Genomic DNA, 26151 nt, shown 5'->3' with positions numbered 1-26151 from the left:
AGACATCAATCAAATCTATGACACAGCACTTACACTGCATGAGGAGGGAACATGCAGGCTGTCTAGAAAAGAAACACAAGTTCCCTCTAACATTTAGTTTGCTCTCGTTCTTTCTCTGATGAAAAATCTTAGAAAGTTTCCATTCCTTACATTTAAGACTAATGAGTGAAGTAAAACAAGACTTGATATACCTCAGGCATGTGTTTTGCTGGTGTATATGCAGCGCCATTTAAGATTATTTTCTAGTCTTTCTACAATATGATTGGCCATTCCATTTTAAAACATCAATGGCATTGACCGGGAAGGTTCTTACATAAAAGAAAAAATGGGAAGGGATTGAAAAAGAATTTTTGTGCAGCTAATGAAAAGGCAGAAGGGGAAAAAAGATGTAGATCTATCTACCACTCCTTAGAAAGCTCAAATGGCACTGACTAGCGCTGTTACGTAACTTCTGTCAGTAGTGCAGCAGGCATGTACATGTAAGTGTTCACCAGTCTAAACAACACAATGGCATGTCCAGGACAAAAGATACAAAAACTGGATGTTCTGCTGCAGTGTCAAGGTTACACACTAGGGGGCCCAAACTTGACTTTGACCATAGTCTTTAAAAGAGGTACCCAAATACTAACTATCATCACAACCCATCCAGTCATTCTCAAGTTACGCTGACCACAAATATCCAGAAACACAAACAAAGAAACAGACACAAAGACAGACAAACCAAAAGCAATACATTGTATGTCCCTTTTTCATGGAGGTAACAAAGGTGTCCCCCTACTCAGCAGAAAGGAGAGCTCAATACTGGAGAAGAGCAGATTGAAATGTCAGACACATGGCCTGGATTCCTGATGATGCGTCCCAAGTTTCCAGGCTACTCTAATCAAAGCTCTCTCTGGCTCTGAGTGGGTCACTGTGAAAGATACGCCACATAAAACGTGGTAAATAGGCCCAGCAGGAAGAACACCTGGACATCGCTGCCATACAGGCTGGACTCATCAATAGTAATGTTACAAGATGTAAAAGTGTAACTGTGTTCACTTCATTCAATTACTGGTCACATGAGAAATTGACCGCTTAGTCTCCTAATTACAGTGGCAGTTACAGGTATGACATCAGGGACTCAACCCCAGAACTTTTAGATTCTAAGTCAACAACCCTAACCACAAGAGCACCTGGCCTTGCCACCAAGGCAAGTTACAGGAAGGATGAAAATTCTGCTGTTTCAGCCGGTCGTAACGCCGCTGTCTCCTCCTGGGTCACGTAACGATAATCAGGTCAACCACGCGTGACTGTCGACAGGGAGGGCAGCTGGGTGTGATGGGTTTTCCACCACAAACCCGTAATTTACGGGACCTGTCTTTAAGGGCTGAATCATAAAAAAATATGAAAGCAGAGAGTAGCAGGCTGTGGTGGCCTGCCTTGGCACCAGTTGAAATGCGGCAGTGGAGAAGATGTGAGGCTGATTCGTCATCCCACAGATGTAACAAGACAGATTTTCCTTCATATTATCAACCAAAGTATGGCAAATGGAACAGAAAATATCATTTTTCTCAAACAGGAAAAAACCCTGGGAAAAGCAAAATGGCACAATAGCAATCATCATGATATAGACATACATTGTACGAATGTCAAAACTTCTTCATTGTATATCTTCCAAATCTAGGGAATGACAAAATTAAAGGAGCAGGAATTAATGCATGAAAAATAGAAACTTAAGGCATTATAGTCAAAAGCCTCAGTAATATTCCACAGCATTACTGCTACCCTATCCACAGGCTTAAGCACTAATCCAGTTTGACACCTTGGGTCAACATATCCATCGCTGATCCCAAGGGATTAGGACTCAGCTCCACAGGATTAGTTAAAGGAATTACAAAATCCCAGGAATGATTATTGGTGACCAGCAGACTTCCAATGATGCAATTAAGGTGTTGAATTGGATGAATGGCCTCGAAGAACACCTACCAGCTCTGTCCCTGGTGCTGAATACATGACAATACTGTATTCCTAATGAGCTAATGGAAAACCAATGGTTTTGTAAGAGCTGATTTATAAATTTCCACATTTCCCTAATTTCGTCATGATAAAAGTGTTAGAAATCCTGAATACATTTTTTAAATTCTTACATTTAAAGCTGACAGAAACTCCATTAGTATATGTGAAAGTTGATTAATAAATTTCCACATTTCCCTTAATTTCATGATGATAAAAGTTGAATACCAGCACATCTTTTTTAATTTTACCTTTCAAAAGTGTCAAACTCAAAGAATCGGAGTCAACGATAGATTACATTTTAACCATCTTCCGATATGGGTAGCCCTTTGACGCCATCTTTGTGTTGGTTACGGGGTAAGGCAGCAAGAAGAAGGTTAAGATACTAATTGTGTACTAATAGACTTGAATCTCGTATGCACTATTTCCTCTTTGTGTGCAAAGGGCTTGAGAAAGTGAGAAGGTAATTTATGTCCAGCTTTCAATTTTCTGCTCTAGGGCTCAGCAGAGTAATTTGCTTTATTTATTTTCCTTTACTGGTCCGTCTGACGTGCAGCCAAGTCTGCCCAACTAGCCAAAGGCTGCTGCAAATGGGTCTAATTTTGCTGTGGATTTATTCTATGGTGGGGGCAGGAAAAGGAGTTTTTTGTTCACAGCTGAAACAAGAATTACAAAACACACGAATAGTCATGCTATTAATTATAATTTAGTGGTTTAAGAGATCCCCTCAAAAATAAAATAACCACACTTATTTCAAGATTTACAGGGCCACTGAGGGCTAGCAAGATAGTCAGGAACTGATTAATTTTGGAAAAGCTCTATTCCTATGAATGAGTGTGGTGGGTTCTTGAGTTGTAGCTCTCTTTGAAACATAAACCAACATCTCTTTGCCATGATAATCATGACATAATACAACAAGGAGAAATTTCATATCGCCCTGATTCTGTTCTGCTTATTCTGTTTCTGTTCCATATCCTGTTTCTAATGAAAGCATAAGAGCAGCTGTCAAAATGTTGGCAGTCAAAAAATTCCTGGTTGTGACAAAGAAACAATGACTTGATTTACAAGCCTGATGAAACTATTTAAGGCCTGAAAGTCCCCTCTATAGTACTGCTATTTGCACTTGGACATTGCGGTTTGAAACATTGCCAGCAATGCCAGGATCTGGAACCTGGTGCAGAAGTGGAATTGCTAAGCAGTCGACCATTGCGTGCTACACCCCACGGCATGCCTTATTTACGCACCTCTTTCATTCTACACGCTCTGGTTCTCAAAGATCAGGAGAGGTGTTTGTATGAGAGTGAAAAATAAAGCATAGCCAATGAATCAAACACTTATTGCGCACTATGCTGGACAGCAGGAAAAAAAACTGTGAGTGACTCCACAAGTGAGTGAAAAAAATTCATACTTTCCTCATTTCTTCAGTTACACCTCCAGTCCTTCACACATTATGACATAAAGGAAGTGCACAGAGCCTTGTGTCATAGAACTCTCTTCAATGGTGACCCATTGCAAATCACCCATTGCAAGACATTCCAATAAATACTTCATTGCTAATTTAAGGTCTCTGCTCTCCAATGCACATACATGGCATGACGGCACAAGACTGAACAAGGTTGCCTCCTTGATCCTTAGTGTTCAGAGAGTGTTCAGAAACATATCGAGATTTTCGTTGGATGTTTTCAAAGGGGTACCACTTTCTAATGCACCAAGGAGGTTTAATGAATGCACCTAATAAAGAATCATTACAAAAAGTCCATGTACATGTAGCTTCCTCTTTCTGTCCCCAAAACTGAGCAGTCATTCATTGAAACAAGATGGAGAGGGTTGAACTGTGTGACTGTCTATTTCACATGGTTAACAAGGACGTCATTCAACAAGCAAAAACTTTTAGTGGCAGAATAAATCCCTATGATCACTCTAGCCTAGCGCCTAGACAGAAAAATTGACACTTGCGTTTTAATAGCTAGATCACAGAGGAATCTAATATCATAACACTGAGGATCAATTGTGTATTGTGTGTAAAGCATGATTAAGTATACTTTAGGGCATCAGATTTATAACAATTTAAAAAAATGCTTTCTGTCTTCAAGTAATGGGAACCAGGGTTGGATCGGATGAAAGTTATAAGAGTTGAAATACCCCCTTCCATCAAAGAACCAAGCAACATTTGATGTGTACTAATGACTGACTTTGTGAGTCTGAGCACTTTAGAATGTTTTAGCAGATATGAATGTGATACAGGCCTGGAAAACATACCATGACACTGCAGTTTTGGGAGCATCACAACAATGAATATTTGTTCTCAGTTCTTTTGTCTCCAGAAACACATTTGAATTATGACATTCATTACCCTTATTTTGTGACAAGTTGAACAAAGGATTAGACTATATTTGCCAACTGCTTGGTGACACTTATATTGCATTTTGACTGGAAAATAATGCCCGGGTGATTCATGAATCATTTAAGTACATAAACTCTAAAGATGGAATAGGGATAGTCAGGCAGATAGTCAACACATGCGAAAATATTTTTCAAATCAGGGAAAGGGTTCACGGATGGTTAAAATGTAGGTTTCCCGGGTAATAAAGTAAAATTTGTAAATATCACCTTTGTGGGAAACCATATATCATTTGTAGCAGTCATTGGGGGAGTGTAAAAATGTCACAAATATTGACTTTCATTAGCAGGCCTAGCAGGATAATGGTGTGACCAGTACATGTAAGTGATTAAAAGCTAACGGAAGCCTTACACATTAGCAGCTTGATGTGAATGCAAAATACTCTTCAGGCTTAATAAGCCTGACATAATATGTCAGATAGGCAAATAGAAAATCTTAGCTGACTAACAGTTGTAAGATACTTTCTGCAAGAAAAGTCAAGTACATCATACTACTTCAGAAGTATTGTGTTCAATACAAGGGTAACCAGGCATCACTTTAGAAATACTGGCAGTGACTACAATGGGTACTAGAGGTACATGTAGGGCTATAATCCAAATGGACTATTTGTATTTTTAATTTTCATTCATCTGCCCTCATCATGCATATCAGATGCAATTAGGGTACTGAAATCTGCACCACTTCTTCCCAACAAAAAAGCTATCTGCAACAAAAAAATCATGGCTGGCATGTCCGGAACAGAATATACAAAACAGGAATTTCTGCTGCAGTACCAAGAAAAGCTGTCAAGAGAGCCAAAATTAGGATTAAGCTTTGTCTTCCTAATATATACCCACATACCAAATATCAGCACAATCCATCCATAGCTTCTTAAGTTATACTTCCCAAAGTATGCAGAAACACAGGCAGACAAACAAACAAACAAACAGAAACGCTAAAGACAATACCTCCCACAAAACTCCCTTTTACGGAGGTAATACATGTAATAAAGTTTTAGCTTATTGCCGAAAAAGTAGGTACTCACTTAGCTTAGTGATGAGGCCAATCAAGACGGCCAGAACGGTTAGCGAGAGTCCAATGGCGAGGATGTAAGGGGACAGATCCGGGTCCTCCCTGGTGTTCTTGTTGGGAACAGTGCAGTTCAACTCGTCGCTCCTGTCGCCACAGCTGTTGTGGTGGTCGCAGTGGAACGTTTCCGAGACGCACCGATTGTTGTGGCAGTGGAAATCCTGGGAGTCGCAGTACGTGTTGTTGACGTCGTAGAAGAGCGTGAACCTGAGGCGGAATCCCTTCCCGTTACGCCCCTTGGAGTCGGTCCTAAATTTGAACGACACCACGCTGGAATTGCTGGCCATGTCCCCCGGGAGGTGGTCCCCGCACAAGCCACCTCCGTTCACTTCCCAGCCAATCGGCCTGGTGAACACAGACGTCTCCAATCCGTTGTAGATGAACAGGACGTCCCGACACGAGGTGTTCGGCCAGTGACGCACCATGGTCCTATCCACGTCCAGAACTTCGAACTCCTCGAACTGCATGAAAAACCTATAAGAAAGATTCCTTGAACCTGGACGAGTCGGGGCAGCTATGGTCACGGCACAAGCCACGTTGTCCCCAAAGTTGGTGTACTCCAGGAATCCCCCGCGGATGTCGGGTGCCAGGTGCACGGTTTTCCCACACTCCCGTGGCATGTTGATCGAGAACATGGCTTCTTCAGACGTCAGCTGAGCGCAGGAGCAATGACATAACAACCCAAGGCACAGCAGGAAGCACAAGAGCATCTCACACCGAGTCTCACATGACTGCCACCGAAGAGTTTAAGCACAGCAAGTATCAACGTTGTCAGATCCATGCACGGGAGCTAAGCCCAGCTGAACAACTCGGCCCGGACCCAGGCCGGGTCGCATTCATCACGAGGGACCCGTCGCTGGGTCACGAGGGCCGGCAGCGATTGAGGAGTCGTAAATTCCCCTAGCAACGTGATAAATTTGAGGTAACTGGAAATCAATAGACTTGGCTGTGGTGGCGGGACATCCCCCGCTTGACTTCCACTGGCCCCAAATCTTTCTTCCTGCCGGTAATCAAACCCTTTTCCTCTTGGATCCAGCCGACTCCGGTGATCGACTGGGAAAGATGTTCCCCAACAAAACTCAATTACCTACCAGGGTAATGTGCCCTCCAGGACTCCCCTAACCATGTATCAATGATCCTCCCGAGCAAGCCTGGCTAGGGTGTCACGACGCAGCCCTCCTCCTTCAATCTACCTCGCATTAATAACAACACCTAACATATTCACCGCACGAGAGAGGCTTTCCCAAGACACACCCTGCTGGAAATGAAAGTTTAATGACCTTGAGCTTGAGGAAAGGAAACACCCTCGACCCGTGGCTGAACATTCCATGCATCTTGATATAAAGTTTAGAGAAGCGTTATCGGAAGAGCATGTTTTGTCTTTCAAATTAGGGCAACACCAATTCAGTTTCTTGGTTATCAGATTTAAAAGAATGCTAGATTGGGATAAAAACATGGAAATAAACATTCTATGCATCTTGAGATATAAAGTTTAGAGAAGTGTTACGTGAAGAGCATGTTTTGTTTCAAATTAGGGCAACACCAATTCAATTTCTTGGTGCTTGGATTAAAAAGAATAATGCTAAATTGGAGAAGCAACATTATAACAGAATCTGGGCGGAAAGTCTCTACTTTGGTGCACACAGTTTCTCAGGGAGTGAACAGAGACAAATGCAAGTTTTCACCCCAGCCCTCTGTTTTCAAGTCAAGTAAAGTGAAGTCAATGTCTTTATTTTCCTTTGAATGCTTGTTCGGCCACACAGGCCGCTTTTCAACAAGGTCGAAGTAGAGGAGAAGGAGTCCAGATAAAGAGTATAAAAGAAAGTTTTTACATGAACTACATCAACATAGTCATAAAATATAAGTTGAAATAAATAAATAACTACATGTCACATACATTTGTATAACATTCAGTACATCATGCATGTTGCCTTCTTGCTACGATTTTACGTAAAAATGTCTGAGAAGCAACAAATTAAATTGGTGTAGCCTAGAAAAGGTTGGTAATCCCTTTTAAGTCCTGATGAGAAGGTTCAAATCTGCTTGAGTGTGAAAATGTCTAATCCCTTAAAGACAGTCAGTGAGTTGCAACAGCAGTTGCTCAATGCAAGTTTGTTCACCCTAAAGGAATTCAATATATCCGTATTAAACAATCAATATGTACCACAGAGCCACACATATTGCCTTTCACCTCCAGATAATATGCCCATCTATGTTCCCACTTCCCTGTGCAGGATATGAACCTATATTGCAACACCGCTGTAGTTAATAAAGCCGGTTGCCCGACGGCAGCATGGCATAAATTTGCCTACAGATCTCCAGCCTTGTCTACTCCCTGCTACAGTCGATGAGGCACGACAGACAATTTTTAATCTCATTATTTGTCAGCGTATTTCATACGAATGAGAATGATTGCACCGCTACCCTCATTGTGGAACCCCGCTGGGACCGGTAACAAATTTGTCATATTTTGCCATAACTCAGCAACATTTCGTCAGCGTCCAACTGGACCGTGGCGAATAAATATGCCATTAAGTGAAGTGGCCTCGTATGCCAAGACGGTCCTTGGGTAATACATCAAAGAATGTGCTTATTAAAAGAGGATCAAGACCGACAGAATGACATTTCTTCCCTGTGGAGTGTGGGAACAGCTTTTTATTCACAGGGTAAGCGCCTACATGTGAGTGTGGAGCTGGAATATTGCAAGGGCCAGCAAGCGGTTATTGAATTCGTAACTTGGGGCAAAATGGAATGGAAAATGAAGAACTACGACAGAGGTGAGAAGTGTGGGCGTAAATTCTTGATGTCATATATTTTTTCCAGGCAACACTTCTCACAAGTTTTCCCATCATTCTACTTCTGTCGACTTACTTATTGGTACTAATTGTGGAAGATAAGTTGGTGAGTCATTATCTTTTCAATACAGAAACCCCCCAATGATTTTACTGGTGTGTCACTCGCTGAATGTTGCCCATAATTGGAATGAATAAAAGCATTACAATATTGCGATAGGTTCCCAATGGACTCATAAATTGCATGTATGACCATAGATTTCCCAAAGATTAGTTTTGGAGTTGATGTCTGAGGCTTACAGCAAAGACCGACCCCATAGCCCCGCCCACCTCCACCATCAAAACATAGAAAAGCAAACTAAAAACACAAAAATTTAAATATTTAAAGGACATGCAACAACTCATTCATTGGTCAAACTGCAAATTGTGATGAACAGTCAGCATGGGTCTATTCATTTGCTTCAACCACATTTCATAAAGATCTTTTATCAAAATACACAAATATTTGTCCAGAGAAGGATCTTTAGTTACTTTGTGCGGGGAAATCTTTGTGTATCAAATCTTTCGTATGTCAATTGCCCTCACAGATGAACATTTATTTGAATATTTTCCCATAATCTGGTCACAAAATTCTGAAAATGAAGGACATGGACTTGACCTGCAAACTAAAATCTTGTCCCAAATATCATCAATTATTTATGAGTTCTCACTTAAAGGCCAAAGTCATTTGTCACTGCCAATTGAAGCAAAAGTGCCTTACCTTGTAGGTTGGTCCTTTAACCCTCAAGAGAAACTATACATTGTGATTCAAATTAAGGCATAGCCTGAACTTGATGTCCCAGGCTTAGTTTGACTGTTCTACCAGAAAATCAAATTTCTTATCTAATTAAAGCAGGGTCTTTTTCTGCCTTTTGATTGAAATTGTCTCTGAGACCATTGATTTTTACAAACATCTGTACGAACTGCAGGCAAATATTGATGAGGACACAGATTTGTGTAATGACAAGATACCAAATCAAGACAAAGCTGAGTACTCCTATACTAGTAATACTATACATGTACATGCCTTCACTACTCTTACACTAGTATACACTCTTTTATTCTTCTTACACTTAGTCTAGTATAGACTCCTTCCTTCCTCTAACACTACATTACACTCCTTCGCACATGTACAAGTGTACATGCCTTCATTCCTCAAATCCCAAAACCTTTGTTGTATACTTGTTTAAGATGTTAAAGTTAGCTCAAAGAATTTCATATTCATTCTACTATACTTCATTCTGTGTTGTGCAGTCAAACTTTTTAGGTCAGGTGCACCAGTGTATCTATTTCCAAAAATTGATTTTGAGTCCTGTTTATTCCTCTTACACTAGTATACACTACCAGTGCTTACTTAGACTTAGGGGCTCCCGTGTCGTCCGACACATGAGGCAGTTATAGTATACATTGTAGGTTGGCCCAGCAGGCTTGATCGGCAATCATCCTCCTTACATCCTGTGCACCTATTTGCAAAAATGAATTGTGAGCCCTGTTCACTCCTCTTACACTAGCATACACTACCACCGGCATGAAAGAGGAGGACATTGATTTGGCACTGCTGCATGGTGACCCTGCGACTATTATTATTCACCACACTACCACCTCACCCTCCTGGGGAACTGGAGATTGTATTGTTCACAAATTTCTTATCTACCTATATCTAGCAAAGTGTTTTGCTGCTTATTGATTGAAATTATCTTTGAGAACATCACTTTTTAACAAACATTTTACAATCATGCAAAAATTGATGAGGACACAGCTTTGTGTCACTAGCTAGATACAAAATCAAGACATAACAGAATACTCAGTGATTCCTCTTACACTAACATACACTCCTTCATTAATCTTGCATCCGTATACATCCCTCCATTCCTCTAACACTAGATTAGTATACACTCTAAATTTCATTCCTCTTTAACACTAGTATACACTCTCTTATTCCTCTTACACACTCCTTCAATGCTATACAAAAGAGAGTACACTCCTTCACCAGGGCTTGAAATACAAAATTGGAGCTGTGCACCTAATTTTTGACTTTTGAGCCTTCTTCACTCCTGACTACCACCGGCATGAAAGAGTAGGACATTGATTTGGCACTGCTGCATGGTGACCCTGCCTGCACCCCGCTGCAAACAGACCAGCTGCACCATGCATCACCACACTACCACCTCTCCCTCCTGGGAAGCTGGAGATTGTATCGTTCACAATCCAGCCTTCCCACCATTTATCTGATGACCTAACGCCCTCCCCAATGGCAAAGCTTTCATCTTCTCTTACTTAGAGCCCTTTGAGTCCTTCCACTTTATAACTTTGGGAGCAGTAAGCATTGGCAGAGAAGCTTAGCCTGGGGGAAAGCATCGACTGGTGGTGCCCAAAACTTTGATGGTACGTTCCTGCTAGATTTATCAACTCTCCTCTTCGCCTGTCGGCTTTGCCGTGGAATACAAATTGATCGATGAACATCTAACACACCATTACCCATGAAAGACTCGGAAAGACGTAAATCATATTGATGGCGCGGGTAATTTTTGTAACGATGCTTATCAGTGTGTTCCCATGCATTGTCACTGAAAAGTGTGCTACTCCTGATCATACACATCCAACCTTCACTTTTCACTAATGGATATACATGTATATCAAAAGGAAAGGAAAGGAAAGTGATCTCAAACCAGTCTAGCTCAAATGAACTCAATGAACAGATGAGCTACTCTTCCACTGGTCGTTACAGGAAGACAGATGCTATATACAGTATTTACCTGTACCGGGGAAATTCCCCTATCTCTTTTTGACAAGCACAATGAACAGTGGACCATGGCTTAACGTCCCGTCCTAAGGACTGCGACCCTTTCCGGTAGCGTGCATGTCGGGTTAGCCGGGATCGAACCCGGGGCTTCTAGTTCCAGAGGCAAGATCGCTAACCACTGGGCTACGCACGCTACCTAATCACATGAAGACTTGCTGCTCTATTGTGCTACAGCTACAGGACAAACATTGGAATGATGAAAAGTTCATGATGAATTCGGGATAACAAATAGCACGCTACGTAGAATCAACGCTTAACGTTGGATTAAAGTAGACCGGCTATGTTTAATGGAGAAATCAAAATACTAGACCGTCCTCAATAAATCATTCGATAAGACTTCATGTAATTGGTGTCTCTAATTGTAAGTAGGACAGGACACACACACACACACCCTATGCAGACCCTCTTTTCAGACTGGACAGGTTTTCCACTTTTCAGACTGGACAGGTTTTTCTGCCAACCCATGATAAGTTTATTGCAGATTCTTGCCAAATATTTAAATTGCGAGTCACAGAAAAAACACAGAACAAAATGACCACTCTAATTGAAACGCTAAAGATGAAAACCTCCACTTTAAATAATCAAACCCTATTCAAAAGCTACTAATCTGTTTATCATATATTATATAATCATGTACAATGTAGATGGCTTTACCAGTTACTGTAAATGCATCTAACTTTGCGGTGATTTAAGTTAATGGTAGGGAGATAATGGTCAGGAGTGTTTGCAATGGTTTTCTAGTTCGTGGTTGAAACAAAATGGTAGGCTGGCAGAAGACAGAACAAGCATTTTCGTGGTGGTTTCAAGTTTGTGGTGATGAAGATGATACTGCAAAAACTGCAAACATTAAACCAGCGCAAACATAAAATGCACTGACAGTAAGCTAAGTAAAGGCACCAGGACTGAGTTTGGAAGAACTCCAGAATACATAATTATCAAAGGATCTCCACATATCTGCCATGCTTGATGCCCTCTGATCAGACCAATCTGAAGCCAGAAGCCATGCACACACCTCGCCAGCCAGACATGATTAAACTCTGAACCTTCAGGCTCATCCATGCAGACATGATTCTCCTGGTATCCCTGGTGTATAGAACTGTAGCTCAGGCCAAGCCAATGCATTTCTTATTACTGCATTCCTTTGCTGCAAAAACTTGCCAATACTCTAGCCCATTGATAAGTGAGATAGAAGATGAGTGCGTTTGGATGTCCTTGGTAGAAAGGTTTGATATAATCCATTGAGCTGGATTTTTTCAATCTCGGACCATAACGTCTTAGAAATAGGCTGCAAAGCTCAACAATCTCTTTGGACACTTCTCCTTTGGGCTGGTCCAACTATATCCCTTGAAAATGAAAACCATATCCTGTAAAAATGAAACTAAGTAACCGAAGAATGAGATTGGTAATTGCATTCACACGAGTCCCTTGGCTCCAGACGTTGACTGGGCACAATGCGCGAGCGACTGACTGTGTATACAGACCGTGAAGCATCTGCACATGACCTTTAGTAATGGGAGACATGGCATGCGTAAAATGCATCGCTTCCCATCTGACTTAAGTAGGCTGCAGAGCTCTAAAATCTGTTGTTTTCCTGTCCTTTGGCCCACATGATACTGAAATAATTAAGACTAAGTAACTAAAGTATAGGATTGGTAAATATTTCCATTCACACATATCCCTCTACTTCAGAATTTGACTGATCTCCAAGCAGATGTTGGGGTTGAAAATTGTAATGTTCTGATCTGCTGTTTGGGTGGAGTCATTTCATTTCATTTATTTATACAGGGAAAATACACTGTATGGAGTACAGCAGATCAGAAAACGTTAAATAAAGACTTTCCACCCAACATCTGCTTGGACATTATCTTTGATGGGGAGGACACAAGAAAGTGCGCTGAGCGTGAACCATCTGTACACGACCCGTAGTAATGGGAGACATGGCACACGTAAAATGCATCGTTTCCCGTCTGCTCCTGCCACTATCCACAGTACTGTACACGAGCCCACTGCTGTGGAATCTAATCAAAATGCTATACGAGTGAAGCTCAGTGGGCATTCTGCCAGGGACGGAAGGAAAGCATAACCGTAGCCAGTAGATCGACCTGACCAAAACTCTGGTAAGTATTGATAGAGTCAGATGGCATATCACAGCAGAGGGAGGATGTTGACTCTCAATCAACTACGGTCTTCATAATAAATATATCTTCCAGATACATCAAATTGACTTCTTGTCTTTGTATGGAGGGAACATCAACTTTTCTTCCCAATACAATTAAACCAGTCAAATTCTATCAGAATCTATAGTCTTTGTGGACAAGATCATATCTAACTTAATCCATATAAGAGTCCAACTAAAGGTACACAAACTTCTGAACCATTCAGTCATGTTTATGTATGACTATGAGACATAAAAATGTATCATAAAGAGACAGATTGAAGAAAAAAATCACAGAGCATACCACACTGCAAACTTAGCTGGACCTTAAAGCATTTTAAGGTATGTTTGCAGAATCATACATTTTTGTGATAAAGGTCCAACAGACAAACATTTGATGATAGCTGTTTCACACCCATAGCTTTATGGTCACACATTGCGATTTCAAGTATGTAAACCATATGTGGTTTACATACTATAGTTGAAATCTCAATGTGTGATCTCAATCTCAATATGCTCTGAAGGTCTGACACTATATTTCTATCTAATGATTCAATCATGCATTGTGCTGTCGCCAATCTCTATTTTGATACTTGTGCAGCAGAAAGAAGTCTTATTACTGCTCATATTTTGACAGTAAGACAAGCCTACTGTTTTATATGCAGGGGATCAGTAAGCTCACATTGCCAGGTCACGGAGGTCACTTCTGCAGCGCCTTGCTCCATTATCCTTTCAACAGGAGGAGAAAACATTGAGACTAATATAACACTCGGGGTTTATATCTCAAGGCTAATAATACTCCTCGATATCTTGGGAACACCTGATTCATCTTTGACTGCTGAAACGGTCGTGACCATGACATGGAATGGATGAGGTCAAGGCAGCCATCTCTATCACTGCGCTGGATCTACTCCTGACTCCAATCAGGTCAATAACTTCAACTTACAGAGGCATCAGCAGCAATACGTCAGACGGACCTTGATGTCGTTTCATGTTAAGTCTACTACAGTCAATTTTACAGCAACAGGGTTTCAACAAACTGTAAAGTTTGAACCGAGCTCTGCTCTGAGTTAAGTGTCATGATAAGACGTATAGGAGTGGCGGCGTGGCGCCCATCTCCATTTCTATAGCCCTTGGGCCACACATTTGTGCAAGTCACTACAGCAGGGGGCTGGTCTGCTGGTAGTGGTTTGTGTTTAACTACCATACTCTCTCCCTACTAGTCTTTGGTATGACCTGACCTGGGATTGAACTCATGACCTACCGTGTGCAATGCGAACACTCTACCAACTACGCCATTCCACCGGTAACGTGGTGAGTGCTAGCAGTGAACTTTTTCTCTCTTGTCAACAGTCATGGAGCACACATTCATGTATTAGCTCTATGTTGCGTTGGAGATCTGTCTGGACATATTACTGTCAACTAGTTCGCCCTCGCCCATTGTAAATACTTACTAATAGTCTTATTTTTTTAGATGTATTGTTTATGTGTCTGGCTGTCAATATGGTCCGTGGAGCCCGAAATACACAACAAATAATATCATTCCAGGGTGGCAGAATTATGTCTGACTCAGTAGATGTTAATCAAATCCCATAAAGTCAAATGCAATTACAGTATACAGAATGTTAGAGTATCATGTACTTCACTCACCCTGGGTCTCCACACTTGTGACCTGGGCCTGACGAATTTGAGCGCAGACGTGTACTCCGCCTGTATGCGACGTGCAGCTGGCAGCAAGTCTCCGTCTGCCTTGTTTACAACAACCAGGTCTGCCACCTCCACAATGCCTTTCTTCAGACCCTGCACACAGGAATATCATCATTGACATTAGGAACATATATCTTGGATAGAAATAGAGAAATCCAGAGATAGCAAGGATGTTGTATCCACCTTGGTGGTGTGGACTCCGGCACAAGAGAAAAGGAGGCCTAGAAGACACGGTCGCAGCTGTGCGTAGAAGAATGGATAGTGGATGCTATATCTTAAATATCTGACGCTTTAGAGAACCTATTTAGTTGCTTCATTTACTTTGTATATCATACCCGGGCCACGATAATCTTCGATACAGGTGTTCAGACTGCCCGGGCTTCCCTACTTTGATTTGAACGATTCAAACTCGCTTAGAGTGCACCGGCTGCACTGCTGTCAAAAATTTGAATACTGGATTTGGACGTTGGAATCAATGTTGTTACGATTTTTTTTGTTCGAGGACACAAAACACTCTCAACTTCTGGTGCATTTTGCATTGAAATGTGTGTATTTTCAGATGGGTATGACAAAAATAAAATACAACGCAATGTCTTCCGCATCAGCCTCAATCCTGGCCCTCCCGCGGGTCGCATCGCCCTCCGGACGATTTGACCCACGGTCGGGCCGGCACGTCAGGCGATATGGAATACACCGTGTTGTATTCTATATGTGTTTCGCAACAAAGAAGTGGCGTCTGTGTGGCATAGTGGCAGAGCATCCGGCTATGAACCAATCAGACCCAGGTTCAATCCCCAATGGAGTACCCAGACATGTCCGGACATGCACCCAGACGTTGTGTCCTTGGGAAAGGCACTTAACACAATATTTCCCATGTCCTACTATAAAGCCCAGCAGTAGGGTTTGGGTTGGTGTTAGGAAGGGCATCCAGCTGTAAAATCTCTTGCTAAAAAAAGACTTGCACTTGGTGAGGAGTTCTGGGGCTCCCCCATCCATGTGCAAGAACGTCCAACCCCCATATGATGGGGAACAAAAGACGAAAATTGGAGAGAGAGAGAGAGAGAGAGAGAGAGAGAGAGAGAGAGAGAGAGAGAGAAGATGTTGTAGTATACCTGCAGTTCATCCCCACCTGCTGGGGGGACCAGCAGCACAAACATGTCCACCATGTCGGCCACCACAAACTCAGACTGTCCAACACCTGCAGAGTGACGCAATCACATCATATGCATCTCACTGGGGAACTGTACATGACAGATACCATGATCAATGTTGACTGAAGGACCATACATACATTGTACTACTAATAATAATATTAATGATAGAAAAAGAACAGTGAATTACGCACAGTATAAATTTGGAATAAAATCGTTAGTATGCAGCTCATAACACATTTCAAAATGGAAACATTTAGCAATGCCTAATTCTAAATAAAAAAGTAAAATGTTACATATTATGGCATAAGACTTTTAATGCTCACTACATTGTTGTGCCTATCATTTACATAATGTAGTAGGAAACCCAATGGAAAGGGGGACAAGCAAGAACAAATCAGTGTACTTGGCACACTTTTCCAGTTAGAATTCATAATAATGTTTAAAAAATCATGTACTATAAACCCTTTGTGTGAAGGTTCGTTAAAATCCTACAATGTAGAATTATCTGACCTACACTGATTCAGAAATGAAGTCACAGTTTTTTGTCACTTTTCTATTGTCATATTTAGCTGAATCACATTCATGCACAGCGATATTCATAGCAATCAAGAATGTGACTTTGTTGTGTCATAGTTCTCTCACACCATAATTGATGTATAGGGCGGTGCCCATTTCCGTTTCATAGCCCTGGGCCACACTGTGGTGCAATCACTGCAGCAAGAGGCTAGTCCACTGGCAGTGGAGTGTGTTTAACTTCCATACTGTTTCAGAAGTGTGTACCATTTTTATAAAGTCTTTGGTATGACTCAATGTGCCTCTTGTCCAGAGGTGTCCTACCTGGGGCTTGAACCCCAGTCCTTCTGGTCCAAGTACTTTGAACCAGATGTGGCTGAGGCGCAGACCACTACACCACATGTTTGGCTTGAAATATGTGCACTTCCCAATGCCGAGTCGTCGGCCATTTTGTCCAACTGGAGAATTTTGCTAGGCTACCAAATACCAGGGGACTTTGCATGGCTAATGCTCTCGCGCTGTTTATGAAGGATGGCAACGTAAAAAAATGAATGCAAAGATGTTGAAAATAAGTTACGAATGAAGACTTTTTAAATTGAAAATATCATTTAATTTGAAGGTTTGATGCCAAAACTCTACAATACGTTTCTTTAACACGCTCAGACTAATCTACTTTTCATCGCATTATTAAACATTATAAAGTTATCAATAAATCTCTCGGCAACTGGAAAGAATGTTTCTGATACGGAAATTGCAGTAAGTGATGTAGTCATTAAGTCTAAGCCCCAAATACATTATTCACTAGTCTTAAAATTTATACACGTACTGTAAATTTGTGAAATATATGTTGTGGTCTTATGTTTAATCTTTGCAGTTTTTGTAGTGACAGCTCATTAAATTTCCCACGCAAACAGGTGTCCTATTACTGTACTACTAATGTTTTGTTTCAGCTGCAAAATCTAAAACAACGTGAACACCTCTTTTTCCGTTCTATGGCAAAATGTAGTCCTTGTATGCAAACTTCATTTACAGTATATACTGCAAAATGCATTCAAGTTCGTGTGGTTTTAATTTTGCTGTAGGGAGAAAATAGAGTGTTCGCGGTGGTTATAAGTTTGTGTTAGAGACAAAAGTAGACAAGGGGGTAGGACGGCCAAAACATTTGCGGTGGTTTTAACTTCGCGGTGAAGAGCTAACCGCGAAAAACAGGGAACATAAAACCACCACAAACATTTCTGCATTTACAGTAAATTTCTTACACCCTCATTTCAAAGGAGCGCCGACCTTGCTGTGATATCTAAGTTGCTGCGAGATCGCAGAGCAATCACCGTCTAGTGGAATGGGGGCGTTATTGAGTGAATAATGTATTTAGGACTCGGGTCTACGATTTGTTCCAAAGCATATCAAGCGTCAGTTATCAAGATGTTGGGAAACATGACACTGCTGCTGGTTTTTCTCTTGGTTTCTCTTGAGCTTTCAAATGCCTCGCCATGCCCAGATAACTGTCGGCAGGTCATAAGACAACCTGACAAAGTTCTCCGCTGCCATTGTCCAGACAAAAACGGGGAGGGGTCACCCTGCCACTGGATTGGACACAGTGGAACGATCAACATTCCAGTGTGTCTCGATACCCTACCAACCGACTTCGACAAAGAGACCGAATGGATCCGCATCATGTATCTCCGTTCTTCTAAGCTCTTCGAGCAGTCTTTCCCCGGAAATCTGAGCACCCGGAATCTTTGGATCCAGCGGTCAAACGTTTCCGAGTTACACCCAGGAGCTTTTCGCGGTCTAAAACGGCTTGTGGATCTCGACCTTCAAGACAACCAAATCTCTTGTCTGGGTAATTGAATTTCAAAATAACGATGACTCTTCGCATCAACTAAATAATCATTTTTAAATAGATTATGCTATTAAATTACAGCCTTATTTGCATAAGCTATGGGACAACATAGAACAAGAAATTCGCAAAAGCTTTTAAATATTCTATGGAGGTATAAGGGTCTCCTTTTAATTTTTTCAAGTTGTACTTCTATAATAAATTGTCTCTTGTTTATCTTCAGGTCCAGATGTGTTCCTTGGGCTTGGGAATCTGGATATCTTGTCCCTCTCTAAGAACAAAATATCCGCCATATCCCTGCACGCGTTCCGCGGCCTACCCATGCTCTACAAACTGCAACTGTCCGACAACCGTCTGACATCTGTGCCCGTCAACGCACTCCTCTTGCCTGATAGGCTGAAGTATGTGACCCTCATCAGAAATCGCATCGCTACTATCGTCAACGACATCGCATGTTTGAATCAGAACCACCACATGAGAACCATGGTCATACAGGTTTGTTCCTTAAATATCTTTTCATGAAAATTGAAATCTACCTGCTATCTAGATCTCAACCTATATCTTAAGGCACATTTTAGTTTTTCGTAAATACTTAATACGTACAAAGTCATGTAAGGCCACACCAATTTCTTGGTTAAAGGATTTTTTAAATTTTCTATTAGAAAATTGCTATTAAATAGCAAAAAAAAAAAAAATCATTAAAACAGAAGGCTGGGGTGAAAACTTGCACCTGACACAGTTCACTCCCTGATAATGTGTGTACCAAAGTAAAAACATTCCTCTGAGATTCTGTTTACATCTTGTTTTTCCAATCTAGCAATTTAAAAAAAAAATTTTTTAATTCCGTTAACCAAGAAAATAAATTGGCGTGGCCTAATAATAATACAACAGTTGTTTGAATGATTGGTACATGTTGTAAATTTTTGGGCACAAGCCACTGCTATGAAGTGACCCTCCTTTCAGCGCCATCATTATCATGATTATTTGTGAACTTCTTTTTTTTGACACAACGATCAATCAATATTACACTGGCTTTTCTTATTTTTCTTGTTTCTTCTTAATATACACAGAAAAAATTATTTTAAAGAAGATAACTTTCTGTGTTAAAGAAAAGCATTTTGTCTACGAGTTAAGAATTTTTTACTTAGTAATTTTCCTTACAAAATTCGTCCTAAAGTAAGATTTTTCAAGAAAAAAATTCAATAAAAACAAGAAAAATAAACTTGAATTTCTAGAAATTTTTGAGGGTGAAAATCTTTTGAGAAATAACAGTTTCTTAACTTAAGAGATTTAGGAAAATGTTCCTTGTTTTGAGAATTTCCATGGAAATAATCAGACTAATTCTTCAAATTTTTAAATTTGTGTTTAGTACTGACTGACACTGTATATAATTTCGCATTATATAGTTAATTGCATGTAAAATATATGCCAATATGCAATTTTACATGTAATAGGGAAAAATATTTCTAGCACACATATGCCATGGCTTCAGACCTGAACCTGAACCTCTGGATCTAAATCCGGACCTACACCTGAACACGGGTTTAGGTACACAGCACTATACAGACTATAAGATATAAATAACATGAATATAGAAGGGTCAAACAAAGATAAAGAAAATAAGAAATGCAAAGAAATGCAAAATAACATGAAGATGCAAATATTTGTCGGACATGTAGTCACTCTCTCATTGATCGAAACGCTAATTGTGATGGACAGTTAGGATTAGTCTATTAGCACTTGGATTTTCTAACAGTTCTCATCACACAACGACATCACATCTTTGCTCCTTGAATGTCAATATGTAAGGGTATAGTGTTATTGAAACTTACTATGTGTAGAAATTATGACTAGAAGTTTTTCAATTCGTGTTTCAAGCCTCATAAAATGCTATGGGTGCCTTTACAGTCCTAATACAGCTTAACACATACGGTGTATTTTATTATGGTGATACAAAAAAGATGAAAGTTGGCTTTGTTCATTCTGGGTGTTATCTTTCAGGTAAATGCTAATGAGCTTGCTTGCGACGGGAAGCTTACCTGGTTCATCTGCAACCTACCCTACCTGGACCAGATTGAACACCCCAACTTCCTGCAGTGTGCATCACCCGCCAACCTCCGCGGAACACTCCTCGCCAACTTGAGGAAAGACGCGTACTGTCAGAACTACACGGACATGTCGGGTCGAGCGATCCAATCAGGCGGGTGCAACGAAATGTCGACCACCACAGATATTTTGACATGTTCGCAGACTGCAAACCAGTACCCGTACACCATTCCAAATGCAAACTACATAGATGTCACTTCAGTCTACACAGAGGTGCCATACACACACCATGGCCATGAGTCATTCTCAGGGCAAACGACAGTGATGGACAATGATGTCATCACTGGGGGAGACCCAGCCATAGAGGATGACTACTGGACAAGGATCTTCACCCTACTGATCGCAGGAATGCTGCCTGTTCTCCTTACGTTGGCATCCATGGCCCTGCTCGTCTTGTGCGGCCACTGTCGTGGCACAAGTTTCGCAGTCGACGAAACCCGTGGAATCGAGCCGTACACAGTGGCCTACTCTGCCCCAACCACTTCAGAGTATTCGGTTGGAGACTCGTACACAACAGGCGGACTGTTCTCTCGTGCTCACAGCCAGAGGTCGAGAGACGACGGTAAGACGATACAACCGTACGCGGTGACCTATGGTGACGCCACGGGGAAAGGGAAAAATGGCAAGCTTCTAGTCCCTTACGCAGTGACCTTCGTTGACGGTCCAGAGCCACAGCCACAGCTACAGCCGTACTCCGTGACTCATACCCATAATGAAGACCCACAGCCACAGCTTCAACCGTATGCAGTGACCCATGAAGACCCACAGCCACAGCTACAGCCATATGCAGTGACCCACAAAGACCCAGGGTCACAGGTTCAGCCTCATGCTGTGACCCATGATGAAGACCCAGAACCACAGCTTCAGCCATACTCGGTAACCTATGAAGATCCACGACCACAGCTTAAGCCGTATGCAGTAACTCAAGATGAAAGGCCAAGGTCACAGCTACTGCCATATGCAGTGACCTATGGTGATGCCACAGGGAAAGGGAAAAAGGATAAGCTGTTAGTCCCTTATGCAGTAACCTTCGTTGAAGACCCAGGGCCACAGCTACAGCCGTACTCAGTGACCCATGATGAAGACCCAGGACCACAGCTTCAGCCATATGCAGTGACCCACCATGAAGACCCAGGGCCACAGCTTCAGCCATACTCAGTGACCAATGACAAAGACAAAGACCCAGGGCCACAGCTTCAGCCTTATGCAGTGACCAATGACAAAGACCCAGGGCCACAGCTACAGCCGTACTCAGTGACCCATGATGAAGACCCAGGACCACAGCTTCAGCCATATGCAGTGACCCACAATTAAGACCCAGGTCTACAAGTTTCAACCACTGTCAGTGACCCACGGCACAATGAAAACCCCAAACCACAGCTCTATGATTGTAAAGCCATACACACGGTGACTCAAAGTCATACAGCCATATTTAAAACTTACAATTTATCACAGCTACCCACGATGAACACCCAGGGCCACAGTTTCAGCCATACCTAGTTACGCACAATGAACCTGGGCCCATCAGATGAAGACACATGTCACGACTACAGCCATGCATGCATACTCAGTTACCAAAGATGAAGACGCAGGACCACAACTACAGCTGCCATATATGAGTGAGGTATGAGGAAAACCACATATTTTGTAAATAATTGTAATATTTACATCATTTATATTCTTATTTTCTTCCAAGTTTTAATGCATACTTATGGCTTTATCAAATAGCTGTTATGATGTTCATTACTTCAATGAAAAATGGAGGTATTGTTTTTGGCTTATCTGTGGGTTTCCAGATATTTTAGGTCACTAATAACTCAAGAATCTTTGGATGGATTGTGATGATATTTGGTATGCGGGTAGGTGCTGGCAAGATTAATGTCAAGGTCGATTTTGAGCCACCTGGCGGCTTTCCTTAGCACTGCATCAGAATTTACGGTTTCTGTATCTATTGTCTAAGACTTGGTTGTGCTAGGGTTTTGTTTTTTTGGTGGCAAATACAAAATGGAATCTATCTATGTCAGAAACAGGTGATGTAGGTTTGGGCGCCCTAGCAGCCTTTTCTTGAATGACAGGGGCATTTCTGTTAAAACTAAAATCAAAGAAGATGACTGAACCTTAAGAAAAAATCAGATTTTGCAAACAGCCTGTGCAGCTATAGGATTGAGTTGCATTATGTATTTAGGGCAGTTTGGAGAATTCACTAATTACTATTAATGCATTTTAAGTTCGCATGATTTCTATTTTGCGCTAAAGGGAAAAGCGGAGTGTTCGGGGTGTTTTAAGTTCGCGGCAGCGCTATAGTCACAATACTGCCTAAATTGGACAAAATTGTGTTCCTGTTGGCTTTAAGTTTGCGGTGAAACGGTCGCCGCAAAAATCGCGAACATAAGACCACCGCGAACATTTCTGCATTTACAGTATGTACAGTACTCAATTATACGCCATTATGAACATGCAAACTTCATTGTAGGTTTCCCATCTTCAAGGGAATGTAAAAAAATGAATGCGAAGATGTTGAAAATTAATTACGAACAAAGACTTTTCAAATTGAAAATATTATTTAATTTTCAGTTTTAATGCCAAAACTCTACAATAAACAAGCTTAACACCCTCAGACTAATCTACTTTTCATTGCATTATCAAACATTAAAACACTAAATCCCTCGGCAACTGGTAAGAATCTTTCCGATGCGGAAATTGCAGCAAGTGATGTGGTCATTAAGTCTAAGCCCCAAATACATTATTCGCTAGTCTTGAAATTTGAACACGTACTGTAAATTGTGAAATATTTGTTGTGGTTTAATGTTTAAGCTTTGCAATTTTTGTAGTGACAGCTCATGATATTTCCCACACAAAAAGGTGTCCTATTACTGTACTACTACAGTCTTGTTTCAACTGCAAAATCTAAAACAACGCGGATACCTCTTTTTTTTTGCGTTCTATGTCAAAATTTAGTCCCTGTATGCAAACTTCATTTACAGTATATATATCATGTACTGTAAATGCATTCAAGTTCACGTGGTTTTGATTTCGCTGTAGGGAGAAAATGGAGTGTTTTTACTGCGAAAAACAGAGAACATAAATTAAACCACCGCAAACATTTCTGCATTTACAGTAAATTTGGTTGTCTACCCCGTCATACATGCACAGCAATACCAGCACCATCATACTGATTTTCAAAAATAGGGCTTTTCTTCTGAATACTTGTTCTTGTCTCTTTAGAATGCATTGTTAGATAAGATGTAAAGCTAGACACACAGGAAATGGCATTCATTTGTATCAAAAAAAATACTGGAGCTTCCACCCCCAAGAAGAGGGCTGTGTCCCCTGCTGGACCATTGCGCACACTGCCTTGGGAGGTTTAACCCCCAGCAACATCATACTCTAACCTTCTGGGGAGGTCTATACATACCTACTGTTTCCACCAGGATGACGTCATACCCTGCCCCCTCACACAGGACTATTGCCTCGTTAGTTCTCCTGTTCACCCCTCCGAGAGTGCCCGACGTGGGAGAAGGTCGGATGTACGCATTCATGTCCCGAGACAACTCGGGCATCCTGGTCTTGTCACCCAGTAAGGAACCTGAAGAAGCAATGGAAATGAAATGATCTAAATATAGATAATAAAGACATACCAATCAACTGTTGTGAATCTGGTTGTCTGTAGCATTCTAACCTCTTAAGAACTTAAAATCCTTATCTCCTAGTCTGTGATACAGGTAAGATCAATTACCCAGTTCATAGATAATAACACTGGGTGTACTACATGTATGTGCCCCAGCATTTAGGATAGGCCCATAACACAAATAACTAAATGTCACTACAGGTGTCAAGGAAACCAGATACAGGTAACAATTTAGCTCCATCTATCTATCACTGTTTTATTGTATGACCATTTACCAGTGTACACTATCAGTTTTACAGTCTGACAATGCAAGGGCCAGTCGAAGTTAGTATAGTAGCATTAGGATGTTGGGAAAAAGCTGGCGTGGATGTCATGACATAAGTCTGGAAACACTGAGGGAAGTGATCTAAGAATAATGTCTCTAAAGCCGGTGTACATCACACAGCAGAAACCTCTTGATCAATGGACAATTTTTAGGGATAAGCTGAATTAGCTGATGTTCACAAGTCACTAAGCCCTGTCTAATTTGACAGAGTACATTTTCAGGCAAAAAATATGCTTGTCTCTCTAGCGATTTTGAAATCGGCGACCTTAATTCTTGGGGTCAACAAATTTGGCCGAAGGTTGCTGAATAGTGTATTTCATTTTTCATTCAGTTTCAACAACCATGTAAATACCTTACGTGATCATATGCAGCAAGTCTTCAGTCTAGTATACACATGATACAATGGCTCATTTACTAGTACTGCATTGACTGAACTTATTTCAGAAAAGAAAAGATAATTTTGAGTTTTAGATGCAAAACAGCAAACTAAGGCCTTTCTTTATATATTGGTTAATAATCAGATGTACAAAAAAATTCATGAAAACATTTCACTTTCTTTACTTTACTAAAGTGTGTCACCTGTAAGTAATACAAATCTAAGTCTCATTTTCCAGCGGAATAAGAACCCAGGTGCCCGGGGTGATTGCAATGCGGGTGTTGGATTCCCTCTAGTGGTTGTTTTAGTCATGATGTATTACTGGGGCAATCGGACGGCACCACGCCAAGGTCCCGCCATTAATCCTAACCGCACAATGTGCAGTTAGACTGCAGATTGCTGCTCCTCAGCACTAAACAGAACGTATCGTATAAGGTCATGTTCAGCTATATAAAGATGATATCCTGTCTCTTGTTTCAAATATTGTGTCAGAAAAGATATTGTATGTATGCAAGGGATGAAATTCTGATACAAAGTTGACAAAACGTCCAACAGAAACCGCGATGAATTCTATAATTGCAACTACAACACAACTCCTGTACATGCCTGATAACACATTGCAACTGAGGTAATAGTAATCACTAATAGTAGCATACTGTTCAAGGGTTAAAACATTGTATAAAAGGTGTCTAGTTATTTCTGACAGTTGTCTTTGCCACTGATTATTGATGAATACAAGTGCAAACAGTTCACCAGTCAGGCTGATTGCCCAGAGCTCCGCGTATGCACATTACCGGTAAGTGCTCTGTCCCTCGGCTTGTTAAGTGCTAGAATCTATCAGAGGACCTTAGTACAAGGTTAAGGTGACATGTTTGAATGGGTCTATCTGGATCCCATTTTAACAAGCCATCACATCTTTCTATAACCTTTTGCAAGCTGTTCTTATAATATTCAAGCTGTTCTACCACATTCATAACATAAACAACCAGATGGTGCCCCATCAAAAAGTAATGGTCGTTCATGATAAAACTTTTGCAAGCAAGTTGATGGGTGTTTGTTCAGACTTTTGAGTTGCTACAGTACTGGATGTGTTGTTGGTAGTTACCATTACGTACTTGTTTAATCCATAACATATATAAGAATGTCAAGTTAAGGATTCCATATTCCAGAAAAAACGGTATGCCTTGACACCACTTAACATTTACTTTTAAATTAGATCACCCAAGAAGGATGCCAGATGCTATCTGAAACT

General features: G+C 41.1%; 1 protein-coding gene across 1 annotated transcript in view; it reads right to left on the bottom strand.

The window, feature by feature from the left end:
• Positions 1-26151, bottom strand: part of LOC136436292 (methylmalonic aciduria type A homolog, mitochondrial-like) — a 44297-nt gene that overhangs the window by 14748 nt on the left and 3398 nt on the right. The window contains exons 3-5 of the mRNA XM_066430142.1: positions 23986-24156; positions 16070-16155; positions 14901-15050 (exon numbers count right to left, since the gene is read on the bottom strand). Of these exons, the coding sequence (XP_066286239.1) occupies positions 14901-15050; positions 16070-16155; positions 23986-24156 (407 nt within the window). The remainder of the gene's footprint in view (positions 1-14900; positions 15051-16069; positions 16156-23985; positions 24157-26151) is intronic.

The sequence above is a fragment of the Branchiostoma lanceolatum genome, chromosome 6 (genome assembly GCF_035083965.1).
Source record: "Branchiostoma lanceolatum isolate klBraLanc5 chromosome 6, klBraLanc5.hap2, whole genome shotgun sequence".
NCBI classification, from domain to species: Eukaryota; Metazoa; Chordata; class Leptocardii; order Amphioxiformes; family Branchiostomatidae; genus Branchiostoma; species Branchiostoma lanceolatum.
The sequence above is the reverse complement of the archived record's forward strand: the minus strand, read 5'-3'. Positions and strand labels throughout refer to the sequence as shown.